Source organism: Lichenostomus cassidix, chromosome 1 (assembly GCF_008360975.1).
Source record: "Lichenostomus cassidix isolate B80296 chromosome 1, HeHo_3.0, whole genome shotgun sequence".
Lineage (NCBI taxonomy): Eukaryota > Metazoa > Chordata > Aves > Passeriformes > Meliphagidae > Lichenostomus > Lichenostomus cassidix.
Window position 1 is genome coordinate 23,162,079 of NC_139479.1, and position 18,932 is coordinate 23,181,010.

At 38.4% G+C, this 18,932-nt stretch overlaps 1 protein-coding gene across 1 annotated transcript in view; it reads left to right on the forward strand.

The window, feature by feature from the left end:
• MYO16 (myosin XVI) overlaps positions 1-18,932 on the forward strand; it is a 293,290-nt gene that overhangs the window by 199,735 nt on the left and 74,623 nt on the right. The window contains exons 24-27 of the mRNA XM_085052748.1: positions 6,397-6,472; positions 9,145-9,320; positions 13,289-13,369; positions 13,616-13,821. Of these exons, the coding sequence (XP_084908874.1) occupies positions 6,397-6,472; positions 9,145-9,320; positions 13,289-13,369; positions 13,616-13,821 (539 nt within the window). The remainder of the gene's footprint in view (positions 1-6,396; positions 6,473-9,144; positions 9,321-13,288; positions 13,370-13,615; positions 13,822-18,932) is intronic.

An 18,932-nucleotide genomic window follows, 5' to 3' on the forward strand; every position in this document is an offset into this window, starting at 1 on the left:
CAAACCTGGCCGCGCAAGTCCGGAGCTTAATTGAAGAGAGCCACCAGAAACTAAAGAAAGAGCTCAAAGAAGGATTTTTTCATGCCACACCGAAACCAACCAGAGTCTCTGCCATCAGGAGCAGACGTACTCCAGTCAGGGAAAGAAAACAAACTCCACGACGTGACCTCTGGTTTTTCCTTCAAGAGCATGGGGAAGACATGAGGAAGTGGGACAGGAAACCCACCTCCACCTTAGCAGCCCGGGTACGTGAATTGAAAAAAGAAACATCCACTTTAGGAGGCTCACCTAGGTACAACACTGCCCCAGTCTCTTGTGGCCAGAACTCCAGACAGAATGGAAGTGATAATACGACTGATCCTCTTGAAGGGACCTCAGGAACACATTTACAGAAGAACATCGTGCACCAAAAACAGGATTAGAGGAGCCCTGCCTCTAGCCAGGTAGAGGAAAAGGATAATCGGATCTATTGGACTGTGTGGATCCGATGGCCTGGCACGTCTGACCCACAAAGATACACGGCTTTGGTTGACACCGGCGCTCAGTGCACCCTGATGCCATCCAGGTATGTGGGGACCGAATCCATTTCCATTTCTGGGGTGACAGGAGGATCACAGCAGCTGACTGTACTGGAAGCTGAAGTGAGTTTAACTGGGAACGAGTGGCAGAAACACCCCATTGTGACTGGTCCAGACGCCCCATGCATCCTCGGCATAGATTATCTCAGGAGTGGATATTTCAAAGACCCAAAGGGACATCGCTGGGCTTTTGGGATAGCAGCCGTAGAGACGGAAGACATAAGACAACTGAATAGCCTGCCTGGTCTCTCAGATAACCCGTCTGCTGTAGGACTACTGAGAATTGAAGAACAGCGGGTACCACTTGCTACAGCAACAGTGCACCGCCGGCAATACCGCACTGACAGAGACTCTGTGGCCCCCATCCATAAGATGATTCGGGATCTGGAGAGCCAAGGGGTGGTCAGCAAGGCTCACTCACCCTTTAACAGCCCTATATGGCCGGTGCGTAAGTCCAGTGAAGAATGGAGACTGACGGTGGATTACCGTGGCCTGAATGAAGTCACACCACCACTGAGTGCTGCTGTACCGGACATGCTGGAACTTCAGTACGAGCTGGAATCCAAGGCAGCAAAGTGGTATGCGACCATCGATATTGCCAATGCCTTTTTCTCCATTCCTCTGGCAGCAGAGTGCAGGCCTCAGTTTGCTTTCACCTGGAGGGGTGTGCAGTACATGTGGAACCGACTGCCCCAGGGGTGGAAGCACAGTCCTACCATCTGCCATGGACTGATCCAGGCTGCACTGGAAAAGGGTGAGGCTCCAGAACATCTGCAGTATATTGATGACATCATTGTGTGGGGGGACACAGCAACGGAAGTATTTGGGAAAGGAGAGAAAATCATCAGAATTCTCCTGGAAGCCGGTTTTGCCATCAAGAAGAGTAAAGTCAAGGGACCTTCCCGAGAGATCCAGTTCCTGGGAGTAAAGTGGCAAGACGGACGGCGTCAGATTCCTTCTGAGGTCATCAATAAGATCATCGCGATGTCTCCACCAACCAACAAGAAGGAGACACAAGCCTTCCTAGGTGCCATAGGCTTTTGGAGAATGCACATCCCTGAGTACAGCCAGATCGTGAGTCCTCTCTACCTCATAACCCGCAAGAAGAACGATTTCCACTGGGGCCCTGAACAGCAGCAAGCCTTCACCCAGATCAAACAGGAGATCGCTCATGCGGTAGCACTTGGCCCAGTCAGGACAGGACCAGAGGTAAAGAATGTGCTTTACTCTGCAGCCGGGAGCCATGGTCTGTCCTGGAGCCTTTGGCAGAAGGTGCCTGGTGAGACCCGAGGCCGACCACTGGGATTCTGGAGTCGAAGTTACAGAGGGTCTGAAGTCAACTACACTCCCACCGAGAAAGAAATCTTGGCAGCTTACGAAGGAGTCCAAGCCGCCACAGAGGTGATCGGCACAGAAACACAACTTCTCCTTGCACCCCGACTGCCAGTGCTGGGGTGGATGTTCAAGGGAAGGGTTCCCTCTACCCACCATGCCACTGATGCTACGTGGAGCAAATGGATTGCCCTCATCACACAGCGCGCCCGTATTGGAAACCCGAATCGCCCTGGGATTCTGGAAATCATAACAAACTGGCCTGAAGGTGAGACTTTTAAATTATCTTCAGAAGAAGCAGAGTAGAAAGTAGCACGTGCCGAGGAAGCACCCCCGTATAACGAGCTGCCGGAGAGTGAAAGACGCTATGCCCTCTTCACCGATGGGTCCTGCCGAATTGTAGGCGCAGATCGGAGATGGAAAGCTGCAGTATGGAGCCCCACACGACAAGCTGTACAGGCTACCGAGGGACAAGGTGGATCGAGTCAGGTTGCAGAGCTTAAAGCCATCCAGCTGGCTTTGGATATTGCTGAACGAGAGAAATGGCCAAGGCTCTATCTCTACACCGACTCCTGGATGGTAGCCAATGCACTGTGGGGATGGTTAGATCGCTGGAGAAAGGCTAACTGGCAGCGCAGAGGAAAACCCATCTGGGCCGCGGAGATTTGGCAGGACATCGCCGCCCGGGCAGAAAAGCTGACCGTGAAAGTTCGACACGTGGATGCACATGTACCCAAGAGTCGGGCTAATGAAGAGCATCGTAACAACGAGCAGGTGGACCGAGCTGCCAAGGTGGAAGTGTCACAGGTGGATCTGGACTGGCAGCACAAAGGAGAATTATTTCTAGCTTGTTGGGCCCATGATGCCTCTGGTCATCAAGGGAGAGATGCGACATACAGGTGGGCTCGTGACCGAGGGGTGGACTTGACCATGGACAACATCTCACAGGTCATCCACAGCTGTGAGACTTGCGCTGCAATCAAACAGGCCAAGCGGGTGAAGCCTCTGTGGTACGGTGGACGATGGTCAAAGTACAGGTATGGGGAAGTATGGCAAGTTGACTACATCACACTTCCCCAAACCCGCCAAGGAAAGCGCTACGTGTTGACCATGGGGGAAGCAACCACGGGATGGTTAGAGACCTACCCTGTGCCTCATGCTACTGCCCGGAACACCATCTTGGGTCTGGAAAAGCAAGTCCTGTGGAGACATGGTACCCCTGAGATAATCGAGTCTGACAATGGAACCCATTTCAAGAATGGCCTCATAAGCACCTGGGCTAGAGAACACGGAATTGAATGGATATACCACATCCCCTATCATGCACCAGCTGCCGGGAAAGTTGAACGGTGCAACGGACTACTTAAGACAACTTTGAAGGCACTTGGCGGGGGAACCTTCAAAAATTGGGAACTGAACTTAGCAAAGGCCACCTGGATGGTTAACACAAGGGGTTCTATCAATCAAGCCGGTCCTGCCGAGTCCGAACCTTTGCACACAGTGGATGGAGATAAAGTCCCTGTGATACACGTAAGAGGTTTTTTAGGAAAGACTGTTTGGATTAGTCCCACCTCAGGCAAAGGCAAGCCCATCCGTGGGGTTGTTTTTGCCCAAGGACCTGGTTATACTTGGTGGGTGATGCAGGCAGATGGGGAAACCCGTTGTGTCCCACAAGGAGACCTTAAAGGAGACCTTATCTTAAGTGAGAACTGTGTAGATGGTAATAGAATAAGGGGTGGATAATGTCCTAGGTTGCAATATTGATGTAGTTAAGTATTCTATTACCACCAGCTGTGGGCCATTAGCTGCTATCACCCACTCCGGATGACAGGCAATGGGCCATCCGTTAGCTATTATCACTTGCTAACGACCCACCCCGCATGACAGGCAATGGGCCATCAGGGACCCACCGTGTGACTCATGGACTTATCTCATCCCATTGTGAGATGCTCTGCCGAGGAGGGAGGAGCCAGGTGTTCCCACCTGGATATAACCTGGCCCTGGAACTGCCTGAGCTAGCCCTGTCTACTGGGTTCCCAGAGGACCAGAGCTACTACTGGATTTTCAGCTGGAGACTAGACCTTCACAGGATCACCGCTTCAACTGGACTACTTCAGTTGGACTGCTACTACCACCCTAACAGGGTGTTAGGTTGTATCTGACTTTGTCAGTGCTTTTCCTTGTATTATTTCACTTATTTTTAATTTCAATCTTGACTTGTGATCTCCCACTGGTTTGTTTTCAAACCTAGACAACAGGTTTGATTGCTGTCTACCCCAAAAAGTTCATCATGTGTAAAGCAAGATAAGGCAAACAACTGTAATAAATAGAAGTGAGAATAAGGAGTATGTTTTATAATACTAGATCCATTACCTAAGTGAGTGCACATTTCCTGTCTAAAGCATACAAAATTTGTTTGGTTTTTGTCTCCCCAAAGTAACTATCCACTGGTACTTGAGTGCCAGCCAGTGCAGTTTGGGCCAGGTTTATTTTAGAAACTCAGTGGAAGAAAACTGAGGGAAATATATGTGTTTTAGGTAGCATGTAGTTTGGCATCTCTGATGAGGGCAGGATCAAATTAACAAAATTGGCAGCTGGAAGAGGACTTATTTCTTTTTCTGTTTTGTGGGACTGGCAATGACTATGGAACCCTAGAGTGTAATTTCTTTGAGTCAGTTTTCATGTCTTTAGGCAGTGAATTAATTTACCAAGTCTATGGGAAAATTGTTCTTCATAAAAGGGAATAAAAATTTCTTCATAAAAGGGAATCCTCCTTGCTTTTATCTGACATATTTTATGTGATATGAAATATGTCTTATGAATATAATTCTAGAAGTTTGTGATGTATTATACCATCATCAATACTGAAATTTCCCCCTGTTTCTATCTAGGCACTTAATCATCGTGTAGTATCTGCCACTGCTATACTTACCTACTCTTCCCACCAATACTAATTCTCTTCTTCTAATTTAGTCAAAGCCCAAGACACTCAATTAGGAACTGGAATTATGGATTTGTCATATAAGTTCTGTTAATTACCTTTTATGGACCAGTATGGAATGACATTTAGGTTGAGTACATTAAAAGCATTTATAGTATACTTAAAGTATTCTAATAGTTTGTTAATTGTGTTGTATATTCTTAGGAAATGCAATTAGAATTGCAGGAAATGCAATCTGTCATGGAAAAGAACCATAATTCTCTTGCTATATCTTTTTTATGTCGGACGCCATAGTAATTACATCATTTGACAATTACTCACTGTTACAGATTATACACATCCAAGTCATATAATTTCTTTTGTGAGCAAGATAGCATTGCATAATTGTCAAATGACCCAATGGAAAATTAATGCACTGATTAGTATAACTAATCTTAATTATATATTTACAGCTTTATTAAATGTGCAAGGATAAAATTTCCCCAAATACCTAAGGGGTTTAGGATATAGATCCAACAAAAAATTAAAGAAGGCTTTAGATAGAAACACGGTCCCAAGGTAAATAAAACTGAACTCTATTCTAAGTTCCTATTAAGTACCTGGCTAATCCTGCAGGTACTGCAATCTACAATTTTCTTCCTTTTTAACTTAAAAATTCCCTTTGGGTTCTACTACTGTGCAAGCCAGAGCTGCTTATATATAAAGTCTGTAAATAAATTAGTTGTTTTTCTGCCATCCCCATACAAAGTAAAAAAAAAAAAAACCAACAATAACAAACAAAAACCCAACAGTGACTGCTTTCTTGTATAAGTGCTCCTTTTCTTTGCAGTATCTTTGGGGATGGGCTCAGTATTAAAAGAATCATTTGGTTGTATTTCTTCATTTTGGATGTACCCTCAGGACCTCTGGCTAGAGCCTTGGATTTTGCTCAATGCTTAGCGTGCCTTACCATGTGTTAGAATTTATCTGCAGTCAGTTGCAGAGAATGTTCAACTGTCTATTCTTGAAATCATGACATCAGGCAACTGAGGTGACCCAAAATCCTTACGGGCATAGTTGTTAGAAACATAGATAGGACTTGTGCATAACCTGTAGACTGAACTTGCCTCCCAAGGACATATTGATGGTTGGAACTTGTCCTGAGTGTGAGCTGGGACTCAGATTGCTTTGCCATGGTTAGTGGGGACAGTTTCCTAATAGACAAGGAGATCTGTGAGCTGGGAGTGACTTGCTCATCCTACAGGGAAAGCGATGTTTAGGTCACTGTCTCCTGCTTTGCAGTACATACTTGGTTCAAAGTCTTGCATTGTGGAAATATTTTAAAATCAGTCTGATGAAATTTCTGTATAGTTGCAGAGGAACATAATGTTCAACAACTGTTTCTCCTGGTCAGTGTTGTTGGCACTTAGAAAATGCCAAAAGTTACTACCTGGTCCCAGCCTTTAACTGTTGAGTGGAAAAAAAACATAGCTTCATTTCTACTGCTGTAAGATTTTTAAAGGATGTATTGGTCATTACTAATGATGTCACAATATTTTATTATAGGTCACCTATGAAATTGCTGGTGCGATAGAAAAAAATAAAGATTCCCTTTCACAAAATCTCGTATTTGTAATGAAAAGTAAGTAAATGCTTTTGTGGTTACCGTTGTTAGAAATCAAGATATTATGACTTGATTTTAATTTTCAGTTTAGTTTTAAGAGACATTTATATATATTTTATTTCCAGTACAAAAGAAAGTCTCCCTCATCTTTATGAAGTATGTATGTACTTTATTGTTTGAAATTTGCTCTCGTTTAAAAGCTTTTACATCCATGAACATAAAGCATCTTTATCATGTGATGTGATGTGATGTGATGTAAAGAATAAGAACGTGTAGTATGATAGGTGAGAATGACTTATGGAAGACAATGAGTATGAATTAAAGCAAAAATAAAACTCAGAAAATAGGGAATGGAAATAAGCTCCCAAAATCACAGAGGCTGCAGTGGGATGTGCTCCTTTGCTTGAGTACCTTTCTAAAAGCAGTAACTTGTAGGCGTTCTTATATTTTTTCGTGAATAGGTATAAATGTCCACTGAAATGCAAAATTAAATGCATTTCCATGTGCATATTGTATAATTATGCCTAATAATAATGTAATCAATTAATTAACAAATTGTTCTTAATTAATTATTCATAATTGGATTAATGAAAACTGGTATCATTTTCCCTTGCTGTGAAGAAAAACAAAACATTTTCCTCAGGTAAATGCCAGTGCACCCTGAGGTGTCATTTGTCTTCTCTCCAACCACTGTAGTGTCTTTCACTTAATATTTTATATACTTATATTTCTTTCCTTAGAAATAGAGGCCTGCTGTTAAAATATACTGTGCTTTAGCAATTTTACTGTAAAATTAGCCAAGCTCCCTAGGAAAATAATAGATGCATTGAAAACACAGAAAGTGTACATTAAGAATGAAGAAAGAAATGAAAGAAATTATCTTTAATATAAGCCTATTGATTGTAGTTTTAGAGATATTACAGTTCTCACTACTCGGAATACACATGACAATCTGCCAAAGAGTCAAGAAGGTATGACAACTTTCAGTAAGTTCAACAAGAGAGAGCATTCTTCCATTCTCTCATATAGTCTCTTTTCGCACTTCCATTGTTATTTTGTGTAATCAGCTATGCAACTGTTAAAAGGGAAGAATGGAGGATAGGATTGGATTGGATTGGATATAAAGTTTAATATGATGAGAGTGGGTATATCTACAAGTGAGGAGTAATAATAATAACAACTATAAGTAACGGAAAAATTCTCTGAGCAGAGTATTTACAAACATGTAAGTCACTTAAGGGCTAGGTTCCTTCTTTTTTTAAGTGACTTAGGCTTAAAACCTGTTGATTGTCAGTGACATATTCCCTTTAGGGTCAGTTTCATCATTTGTGTGGGTGTATAATGTAAGTGCATGCATCCTTTGATTTTCATTTAATTTCATTTCTCTATCAAAACTTTTAACTATAATAACAATAATTTGTTTATGTGTGTAAGAATGTGGAATATATTTGCCTGAAAATTATCAGAAGGGACTACTGACATAGGATGGATTTCTATGCCTTTCTTCATAATTTCTATGCATTTCCTAGTCCTACTTACTACATTTTAAACATATGGATGTTGATGACCTTTGATTGTGCTGAAATCACTTCAGTTTCTGCTTCAATATCTTCCTCATAATTTTGATGTTCTTGTTGAGTAAGGAATAGTAATCTCCACAGAAAAACGGAAACAAATCTATTATTGCATTTAACCATATTGTAAGAAACCTTTAAACCATTATAAAAAAAAGCAAACTGAGGATTTTTACCTGCTAAACTAAACTATTATTTATGGAACTTATCCCATTCATCTTTCGGGTTTTTTTCTTTGTTTATTCATATGATGGGTGTAATCATAATGCCAGTTTGCTAGTTCTTAAAAAAAAAAGTAACAAGAATTCAGGATAGTTAAGGCTGTATCACACAACAGGTTCTTAACACTTATTAGTGCTATAGCAGCACAAGCAGCATGTAATTATCATGTTCATCCTGAAAATCCCGTGACCATAAATTCATAAACGATAATTAGACTGAAAATAGGATAAAGTATACTATCTATCTTAAAAGTCAGATTTTTTTTAAAAGCACCTCTTGGAAGTATATTTATTTTGAACAAATAATAATAGATATGTATGGAATTGTCCTTTTTTTCTGTAAATGTTTTTAAGTGTCATTTTGATGTAGAGAAGCCAAATTTTCTACAGTTCTGTCCTTCGCCTTGCCTTTTTCCTTAATCTCCTCTCATATTTTGTGTAGATATAATTCCTCAGTGCAATGAGTGTCTATAATTTATTTCTGTCAAGTGCCTTGATTATTTCTAAATACCACATGTTAGGAAATAGTGCAGAACTCATCTCTTACATTGCTTTAATAGATGGATAAATTGGGAGTCAGTAAGGCAACAAAATACAGGGGTGATGATCCCATAAGTAATTAAGTTTAGATAGATCAGTCTGAAAGGTTTTTGTTTATGCCCTCTATTTGTTCAGCACAGGACCTGAATATGTTTAGAAATAGTGTTACTATTTTCAGGTATTGAATGTTCTTTGATAACGTTGATCACGCTAATTTTTTGGTTGGTCCATTTGTTTTCATTTCACTTATTTAATTCTCTCCTACTCTATGGTGTTTTACTGACAAATAGAATATATATAATTTTTTAATTTGTACTTTAGCTTCAAGCATTTCTTTCTTTTTTTTTACTTCCAGCTAGTGAAAACGTGGTCATCAATCAATTGTTCCAGTCCAAACTGACACAGACTGGATCACTTGTTCCTCCATATCATTCCCTTAAAATCAAAGGATGTAAAGCAGCTTTGCTCAATAAAAAAACATCTGTAACCTGTGCAAGTGGAGAAGCAAAGAAATATATTGAGCTCAGCAAGGTAGGAATTTAGGATTATTTCTGCTCTTTGCTCCTTGAAGATTTTTCTTTTATTTTGTCATTTCTGAAATCATCTTGTTCTCTGCTTCATTCTAGTCATTAAGTTTTTTAAATAATTTGGTACTTAGTATCAACACTAAAGCAGCAAAAGTGAGAAAAGGTTCTAATTTACTAACACTAATAATTATGGTTCAAGAATCTCTTCCCTGGACTCTTTGAGCAGAAGGTCAGACAAGATGATGAGGTACTTCAAACCTGAATCATTCTATGATTTCTTGATTCCAGGGCTTATTAGCAGGGAATGCCATCTTACTAATTTTTGGCTGTATAGGAACACTTCTTTTTTTTTGTCTCCTTGACTGACTCTATGAAGAATTGTTGTGTAAATTAAGACATAGGAAGTGCAAATATAAAATCCTAATGTCCTTATTATGTCAACATGAGAAGATTTCCTGTTTGCTAAATAGAGTTTTGTGTGTTTTTGTATGTAGATCAAAATGTAAATTTTGTCTGACATTGTTATTTTAAATGGTCTCTTATATGTAAATTTTCCCAGTCAATTTGAAATCAAATCAAACTCTCCTAATTTCTGAACTTGTCACTTTTCCTGCTTGCTAAGTCAGACAAAAATGTTTAAAGAAAAATCCAAACAGACACCAACAAACCACAAACAAAACCAAAAAAAAAAGGGGAACAGGAGGGAAACTTTGAAGATTATCAGAAAATTAATTGTTCATGTCACATGGAGCATCTCTCTTGAAGAGAAATAATATGACTTACTCAGTTAATTCATGACAGAGCTTTGGAATTCATCCTTCTAGAAAAGATACACACACTTCTCACAATACATCAGCTGCCTTACCCAGCTTCTCGAATCTTACATCTCTATTTTTGGCTTACAGCTGCATAAAATTGATTCTGTCATGGGATTAAGGAGCCTGCTCTCATGTGTCATTGTGGAAGGCTTTGTACATCCATAGAATAGCAATGGGACTTTCTTATAGTCCCCCTGCTGATAGCAGCATAATTCCTGACTACTGTTCTTGTCAGTAATCTCAGTGGAAAAACTTAAGTTGAAGTGAATGGTGTTGGTTTAGGGCTATATTTAGCTAACAGCTGAGGCATTACAAAGTGTCTTTAGGTGCCTTTCCACTGTAGTAACAGCTTCCTAGAGGAAGCTTCCTAAGGATATGAAAAAGATCCTATTCCCATATATGGGAGGAAGTATGAAAAGCACATCTAAGCTAGAAGCCTAGTGAAACCAGGGCAAAACTCATCACAGTTGGGATCTCTGAAATTATGCTGGTTTTGACCTGTCCAGAATAGCTTTTAACCTGGAGTTACTCTCGTGAAAGATAGAAGATATATTCAAATCCTTTGGGAAGCATGGTATCTGAAGTCAGAAATTTCAGATTCGGCGTGAATGCTGTAAACCTTTAGGCATTATTTGGAAGGTGAGAACTTCATCTGTCCACAGAGACAAGGATGGCTTGGCTTCTCAAACACAGGCTTTGAGAAGAGCTGTGGAAGTTGAGAAAGAGCACTGAATAGTTTGTAAATACAAAGTTGGCCTATTTTGAGCAAGGTACTGTGCTGCCCTTCAGGACTAAAGCAGAACTCTAGGAATCTAAGCTGTTCCAGCGGCAAAAAGCAACTTTTTTTTTAATAAGTACTTAATGCAGAGCTGGAAGTTGGTAAGTGCTTAAATTCTATTGTGCATCAAACCCACATCTTTAATTGTGCTGTCCCAAATAATTTCTTCCCTTTTTCAATATAGCCTTGAAAATCCACTGTGATGGATTGAAATAATGTTGGGTTTTTTATTTTATTACTGTAATTGGAAATGCAATGTAAGGGGCTTTTTCTTACCAGCTTAGAATTAAAATTATTTTATGTTGAAAAATCATAACCACTGCATTTTTATTGGAGCTTATCCAGAGGTTAAAGGCAACAAAGAGAAGGAAAAAAATATTGAAAAGAGGAGGGGAAAAGGAGGGATATTAAGGCAAAAAATTATCAACCAGAGACTGACATTCCTTTTTTATCTGAAGTTTGAGTCACAACATACTCAACACATTGAGTCACAACATTCTCTCACTGTAGGCAGAGAGAAACATAGAGTAGAAGGTACACATGGTGCTGTGCATGGTCAGTCATCTAGACTCCACTATATCCAGGGAAGGGAAGTAGAGAAAGTTAAAGTCAAACAGGAGTTTGTTGTGAGTCCCCTCCTCTTTCCTCTTGTCACTGCAATCCTAGCTAATTGCTAGGTAATATAATTATAAATGTCTCTACATATGGCCAGGTATCTGTTTACCCTTCCCTAAATGACTCTTTTCTTGATGTTGAGCATGCTGGCACAAGTAAGGATAATCTGCTTCCTGAACTGATAGCACTAGCATGGTAGGATCCTGGACAACAATGAATCCATTGTAAGACAGACATGAACAGATCTGTTAGCTGGCCAGAAGTCTGAAACATATAAGGAGTCATAGGAAGGAAAAAGTCATAGCCTTTTTCCCTTAGCCCATAGGTGAAGATTGAAGATGTCCCAGTTTGGAGAGTTTTAATTAAATTTATGTTTTGTCTTTGCCTTTTTTCCTTTGTTTTCTGTCTCTCATTCTGAAACAAATATTTCTTTCCCACTGGAAGACGTATGTAACACAGGACAGCAGACAGGAATTTTAGTGTCTAAAGCATTGTTCCTGGGTCTCCCACTAACTCAGGAAACAACCCTGAACTAGGGATTAAAATATGGAGAGGAAAGGGTGACAGCATTATCCGTAAGGTGGAGAAAATTCTATTTTGGTTATATTCCTCAGCTATTTTGTAAACTTTAACTGAAAAGTGTCATTGGCATGCTAGTGGTTTATTTACGAGAAAAACTGGAACCAACAGATCTCTTTCACTTTTTATTTTTGAAGTTGGGGATTAATTTGCCTTTAAAAACTTACTGCATCCTAGTAAATGAAATAAAAAAGAGCTCAGAAGTTTAGCATGGTGAGTAGAGAATTGCTTGCACTACAGTATTTTTAATGGCACTTGTCTTCAGTGGGCCAAGCTGAGAAAATGTACTCATTTTTGATAAAACTGGAAAAAGGAGTAGGCCAGAACTTGCTGACTCAACAGAAAGGGATTTTTATGGGTTAAGTGGACTGAAGAAAGGCAGTGGAAAAGTCAGAGGTGAAAAGGCTGTCATTGATAAGGAGGTTTAAATCTCACATCTTTGCCAAATCCTGGAATGCAATAATTTTCCCAGCCTTTCTGCAGAAAGTTTAACAAAAGTCCCTAAATTCTGGGACCACTTTTAGTATGATTATTGCCATTTTAGTTTCAAAGATAGGAAGTACAACAGTGAAAAATAAATTCATTTTCCACTCCCAATTCTGATGTATGGGGTAGCATTGCTTCTAATGAGATAGGAAGTTATTGACAATTTATGTCTCTAATGAGTGAAAATGTGTTAAAAATTTTAACTGTGTTCACATGTGCAAGAAGAAATGAGTTTTTAAAGTATTTATATAATTGTTTTGTTGTCAAGATTTTTTAAATGTTCTGCACTCTTATATTTACTCACTTAAACATCTGCCAAAGGCATAAGGTGTCTTCTTACGGAGTTACAGAATTATGCTACTTCTAGGCAGACTCTGTGGATACTGACTATGCAAGACCTGCTTCTACAATAGAGTTCCAAAACATATTGATTTACCCAATTATTTTTAAAAGGTATATTATCTTTATAATCTATGTAGCTGCTTTTGAAATCAAAACTTACTTACCAATCATAGCTCTGGAAATACCTAAGGATATTTATCCACTTTCCCATTTCTTTCTGAAACTCAAATCCTTGTCTGTGGAACAGTATTTGTATAAATGTTTGCCTTCATTAGTAAATTGTAACAATGACATAAAAGGTGAACTGCCCATCTTGAGATAAAAGTGTTGTGTGTGTGCTTTTCTCTTCCACAGCTGTTGAAAAAGAAAGGAACATCCTCATTTCTTCAGAGACTGGAACGAGGAGGCCCAACTACTGTGGCAGTACAGCTCAGGGTCAGTGAACATCTTGTGGACAGAAATTTGCAAAAAAAATCCCCAGACATTTAAAAGGCAGGATTATCCTCTATAGATTGCAATGGAAGAAAGAAAAATCTTATGTTTGAGAAAGCCACTTGCATGACCCAGTCAACCCTTTTGAGAAAATGATGTTAAAAAGTTAGGAAGAGCACATGTGTTGAACAATTGTCTTTGCTGCACAAGAATGATTGATAATTGTTTGGTTGTTTGTTTTTTCCCCAGAAATCCCTTGCAGATATTATCGGGAAGCTGCAGAATTGCACACCACATTCCGTTCATTGTATAAAGCCTAATAACTCCAAGTTGCCAGATACTTTTGATAATTTTTATGTGTCTGCTCAACTGCAGTATATTGGTGTCCTAGACATGGTCAAAATTATACGACATGGGTATCCAATACGGCTCTCTTTCACAGACTTCTTGTCAAGGTAAATTCTTTCAAGATTCATAAAACGTTTTTTCTTACCTGCATTACAAAGCCTTCTGTCATGTTCTGATAGTGCTTGCAATATTGTTTTGTTTATGAGTCTTTCAGACAATCTTGTCTGCCTGGAAGGGGTAAGCCTGTTATTTTTTAATTGAAGGAATAATGAACTTTAGAAATATATTTAGAAAGTTATAAAATTTATATTGATATGTAGAAATATATTTATAAAGATCAACAGCAAAACATTAAGTTTTGAAAGTATGACATCATAAAAGAGCTCTTTTTTTACAATTTGTGCTATTTTTATGATTTACAAAATATAAAATATTGCATATTTTCTGCAGGCTTATTGAGGTGAAGATGCAAATAATGGGAAATTTGGAAAAGCTTTCATGTTCTGAAGTTTTATGGGAAATCTTTATATAGCCATTTCTATATAACTGAACTGAACCTTCAAGGTTCACTGAGCTACTTCATGAGCACAATGCCACAGTCTTTCCTACTGTTAGATCCTTACTGCGATTCCCAGCAGATATTTGCTTCCTTGCCACCCAGCCTTTTTCACTGCAATTCCCACATACATGCTGGGAATTACCACAGGCCTAGGATAATTCTGGGTGAACAACATGGAGGTTGCTATTCTGTTTTGGAGGGCAAAGGAAATTAGCAATGTGAACAAAGGTAATTTTCAGTGCCAGAGAATGGCACTGTCAACAGTATAGCTATGAGTCTGACATATTTTCTTAATTTTTAGAAGTTTTGTTAAAAATACAATTTCAGTCTTTTTCATCCACACCTTCAAGTACCTTCCAAAGACAAATTTTTACATAAAATTCGAGAGGACATATGATGTCTCACAATAAATATTTATTTGCAGTAATGCGAGTAAAGCAAGAATAGCAAAAAAACCCCAACAATACAATGCCAGCAACATTTATGTTATTATTATAAAGTATTCTAGTTTTGTTACTCTGCATCTTTATCCCCTTTCTTCCACAATAAATTATCTTTACAGGTTCCTTGCATCTGAGGCCCTGCCACTTTTAGGTATTTGCACCAGGTCATAGTAATTTTATTGTTACACATAAAATGAATTAAACAGTGATGGGGCTAGCATGGTGTCACTGAAAATGAAGTCCATTTTATAATATTTCCTGTAACTATATGTTGAACCTATTGAGAAGTTAGCAATAATCACTCTGCATACAATCTCTCAATACTACTGAATTTTTCTACTTGTGTACAAATAGAAACACAGAACTCTTGGCCCCGCAGTATTGATAAAGACCACCAGCATTGTGAGGCTTTTTATAGCCTCATCCCTGCCACACAGGCCAAAGCTTATCTTTCTTTGTACAGGAGAATGTGAATTTTTCACTTTACTCACCATGACAAGTTAACCTTCATATTCAAATCCAGTGTGTTTGGAGAATTCTTTAATAGTTTAAGAGTGTGGCTATTTGTTTTTTTATTGGCTGACAGTATGAAATATTTTAACAGAAAAGATATTATTAGGTTACATTTCACAAGTACCGTCAGTTTTTAATGCTGTATGTTTTTTCAGCCAGTAGACTACAGGTGAGAAAGAAATATTGAATTCAGAGATTATGAGTTATCTTTTCAAAAAGTTTCCTAAAAAACTCTCACTTGTACTACATCTCTATATTACCTTGGTAACTGGACAGGATATTTTTGGAAACCAGATAATTAGTTTTATTGGGTTTTTTTTGTTAACTGGATTAGTTTTGTTGGCTGTTCAGACAAACTCTGGTCTTGTCATACAATTCATTGATTGGAATGAGAAATGATTTTGTCATATTTCCAAACGGCGTACAGACCTGAAGCTGATAAAGCTTTTCACCTTTCAAATTTTTATTCCTTTGCTGTCAAACTGGTATTTCTAGTATTCTAAAGAGAATTTGTGGCCCTTATCCCAACCTGAATTCCCAAAAGATAGGGAATTAATGTCCTCCCTGACTCTTCCTACAGTTTTTGTGCATTTAGTTTTTGGTTCTTGCTTATCTTATATGTAATGTGGTCAAAATTAAACATAGTAATTAATTTAAAAATTAAGACACTTTTTTTTCCTGGTTAATAAGAAAACAGAATGTTTGAATTAGGGGATTATGTGGCAAAGGGATGGAATGTTGGAAAACCTGGATATTCTATCAGCAACCAGTTCATTCTTAATTGGATGAATTTAAATAAATTTCTATTCTTATCCAATTAGGGATTAATATGATTTGTCTTTGACATATTTATGCATTGCATTTGAGCTCCTACAGTGGCTAAAGAGAGAGTTGCTAAGAAAAGGTCGTATTTTGCAAGAGCATGTCTCCATGGGTTCCAAAGCTTAATCATTATTTCTGTTGCTATCCTTTTGGATTTCCTGGTTCTGCTTCTGTCTTGTCTAAGTTGATAGCTGTGAGGTGAACCTCTCAATCACCAAAGTTTGTTGATCAGAAGAGAAATCTTGTGGAAATTCTCATTATTAAATGGAAGATGTGACACTTATTCTCAATGAATAGATAATAAAACTGAGAATTCATAAGGTCAGATGCTATTAAATCCTGTAAAAACAGGATCATTAAGAAATCATGTATGTGATTTCAGTGGATTTGCCACTCCAAATGCAGTGTTTCTGCTGAATTTACCTGCAGTGTTGGCTCAATTTCTAGAGCTCTGTGAGCAGAGGGACGGGGATCAGTTTTTACCTTATCTTAAAAAGAGAGAAAACTTTGAGTAACATACATTTTACATGCCTGTGAATGTTTACCCATATATTTTGCTTAATACTTTCAGAATTGTTCTCAGTGGACTGTATTTTTAAATTCTAGCTTGCTTTTTAAGTCAAGGCAGTGACACAAACAATTCTTTAGGGTTTAAAGTTTCCAATTTGCAGCCCAAATTGTACACATAGGTAAAATATCCTCAAATATAATTTTTCCTGGAAGAAAAAAAATACAGTAAAACAGCCATAGAATTAGGAACTGTCTGCAGATGGCTGTTTCTTTCCAGTATTTAGTGTTTTGATATCTTATTTAAAATAACATCTAATTTACAATAATTCTACAGAAGATATACAAAAAGCATATTAGTATAAACAGGAATTTATTATGGTTTTGGCAGTCGGTGCCATGGAAAAAGAAAAGTATCAAGTGTCTGCTCTGTTTCCAGTACAGAACAATAGGGCTCAGAAACTCTCTGGGGCACAGAGTCTCGTTCTACAAGCTTAATATCTAGAATCTAATCTCTTTGCATCAATTAATAAAATGGATCCTGGCTGCCTTTTGTGTCATTCACCTCACATGGTGCTCAAGGAAGACATATAAAAGCCATTTGGAATATAAATTTTTAAAAGTAATTATAGTGATCAAAGACCCATGAGGTGAGCTCAGCAAAGTACAAGAATATAGCTGTTCAGGCATGTTCAGGTAAAAATGAGGCAGTAAGATGCTATGTTTCACTCCCTCTGAAAAATATTATTTTGGTACCATCCTCCTCTACAAACATTCCATGTTCTCTAAATTGAGCTAGAAATTAAAATTAATTTTTCTTTTTTCTTTCTTTAAAGTTGTTCACCATGTTGCTGAACTATACCCCGTTCTTTTCTCTGTCTGTAGTTCAGTTTCCTTGCCTAGGGAAGAATTTATGCACTACTAACTTAGAAACTGAGGTTCACATGTCCGATGTTCCTCATGTCTGGGGCATTGCCTAGCAGTGGGACTGCAAGGTCCAATTGCACAGATCCTTAAATGAGGCATCTGTGTTAGCCTTCCTTGCCAGTTTATAGCAAACATTCAGAGCTGTTGAAGCTCAGGATAACCTCTGTGGATTATTGGAAGTGATAAGCAAATTTAGCCTCTCACTTAGCAGATGAGAATGGCAGTATCTCTTTGGCAAAAATCATGTTCAGAAAGCCCAAATTCTAGTGTGCTGTTCCATGCATTTATTTCTGAACTTTTAGAGCGTTTCTTGGTATTTCATTCCTGTCTCTCAGGTTTCTAGATGGTCTTTCCTGGGTTTAATTCTGTCAACTCACCCTTGTGTTTTCCATTATGGAGGTCCCATCCTGCCTTCTGTTGCTGCTCAAGGAAGAGCAGAGAAAATTTCATAGTGGGAAGGAAAACATGAAGGCTGTATGCAGAGATATTTCTTGCAGTATTGTTGCCAGAAGAGATAAGTCACTAGAATGCTATGATTCACTATTTGTAATAATCTTTTAAAATGGCTTAAATTGCACCAATTTAATCTTTAGTTTTACCTAGGCTGATGTAGTCATGAGGCATAGATTATAAGTACTTATTTATCCTGTTAATATAAATAACTCTTAAGACAGTGTTAGATACTGGCTTGGAGGTGCAATTTCATACCTTCTTCTTTCTCGTCCTCCTCCTCCTTGTCCTCTTCCTTTTTCTCTGCCTCATCTTCCTCCTCTTCTTCTTTCTCTTCTTCCCTATCTTCCCTTCTTTTTCTCCTTCTTCTCCCTCCTTTCATAATCTAACCTTATTCTCCTAAATGAATAAGGTAAAAATACCTAAACTGCCATATGTAAACTTTATTTTAAAAAAGGAAATAAAGAGTTAACATTCTGATGATTTTTTGTTTTAAAGTAACTTCAAAAGATGGCAAAACATCCATTTTAATAGGAAATATTAGGAAGGAAGAATATGGAACACAATGAGAATTGATTCTTATGGTAATCATAGCAGTGAGGGTGAAACAAGTATGTTCAAAGACTGTTCTAATTACAGGTTTTCCTCTGATTTTAATATGAAGTTCCTCTTAATTATTCTTCAAGCTACACTGAGCTGCAGATCCTGAAATCTGTACTTCTAGTCAGGGCAACATTCATTGATATTGAAATGCTCTAACAGTGGTCTTTACATCAGAACTTTAGTGCTTCAGAGCACTGAATTGTTATTAACTCTTTCAAACAATTGACTTTGCTTAGAGATCATTAAGTGATATCTTTTTTCTCAGGAAAGATTATGTTAATGCTGATATCATTGCTCTGTCCAGTAATGTCTGTCCTTTTGCTATAAAGCCATTTTTGTAGCTATTGTGACATTTTCATCAAATTCATGCTATTAGCTGACGATATATTGCACA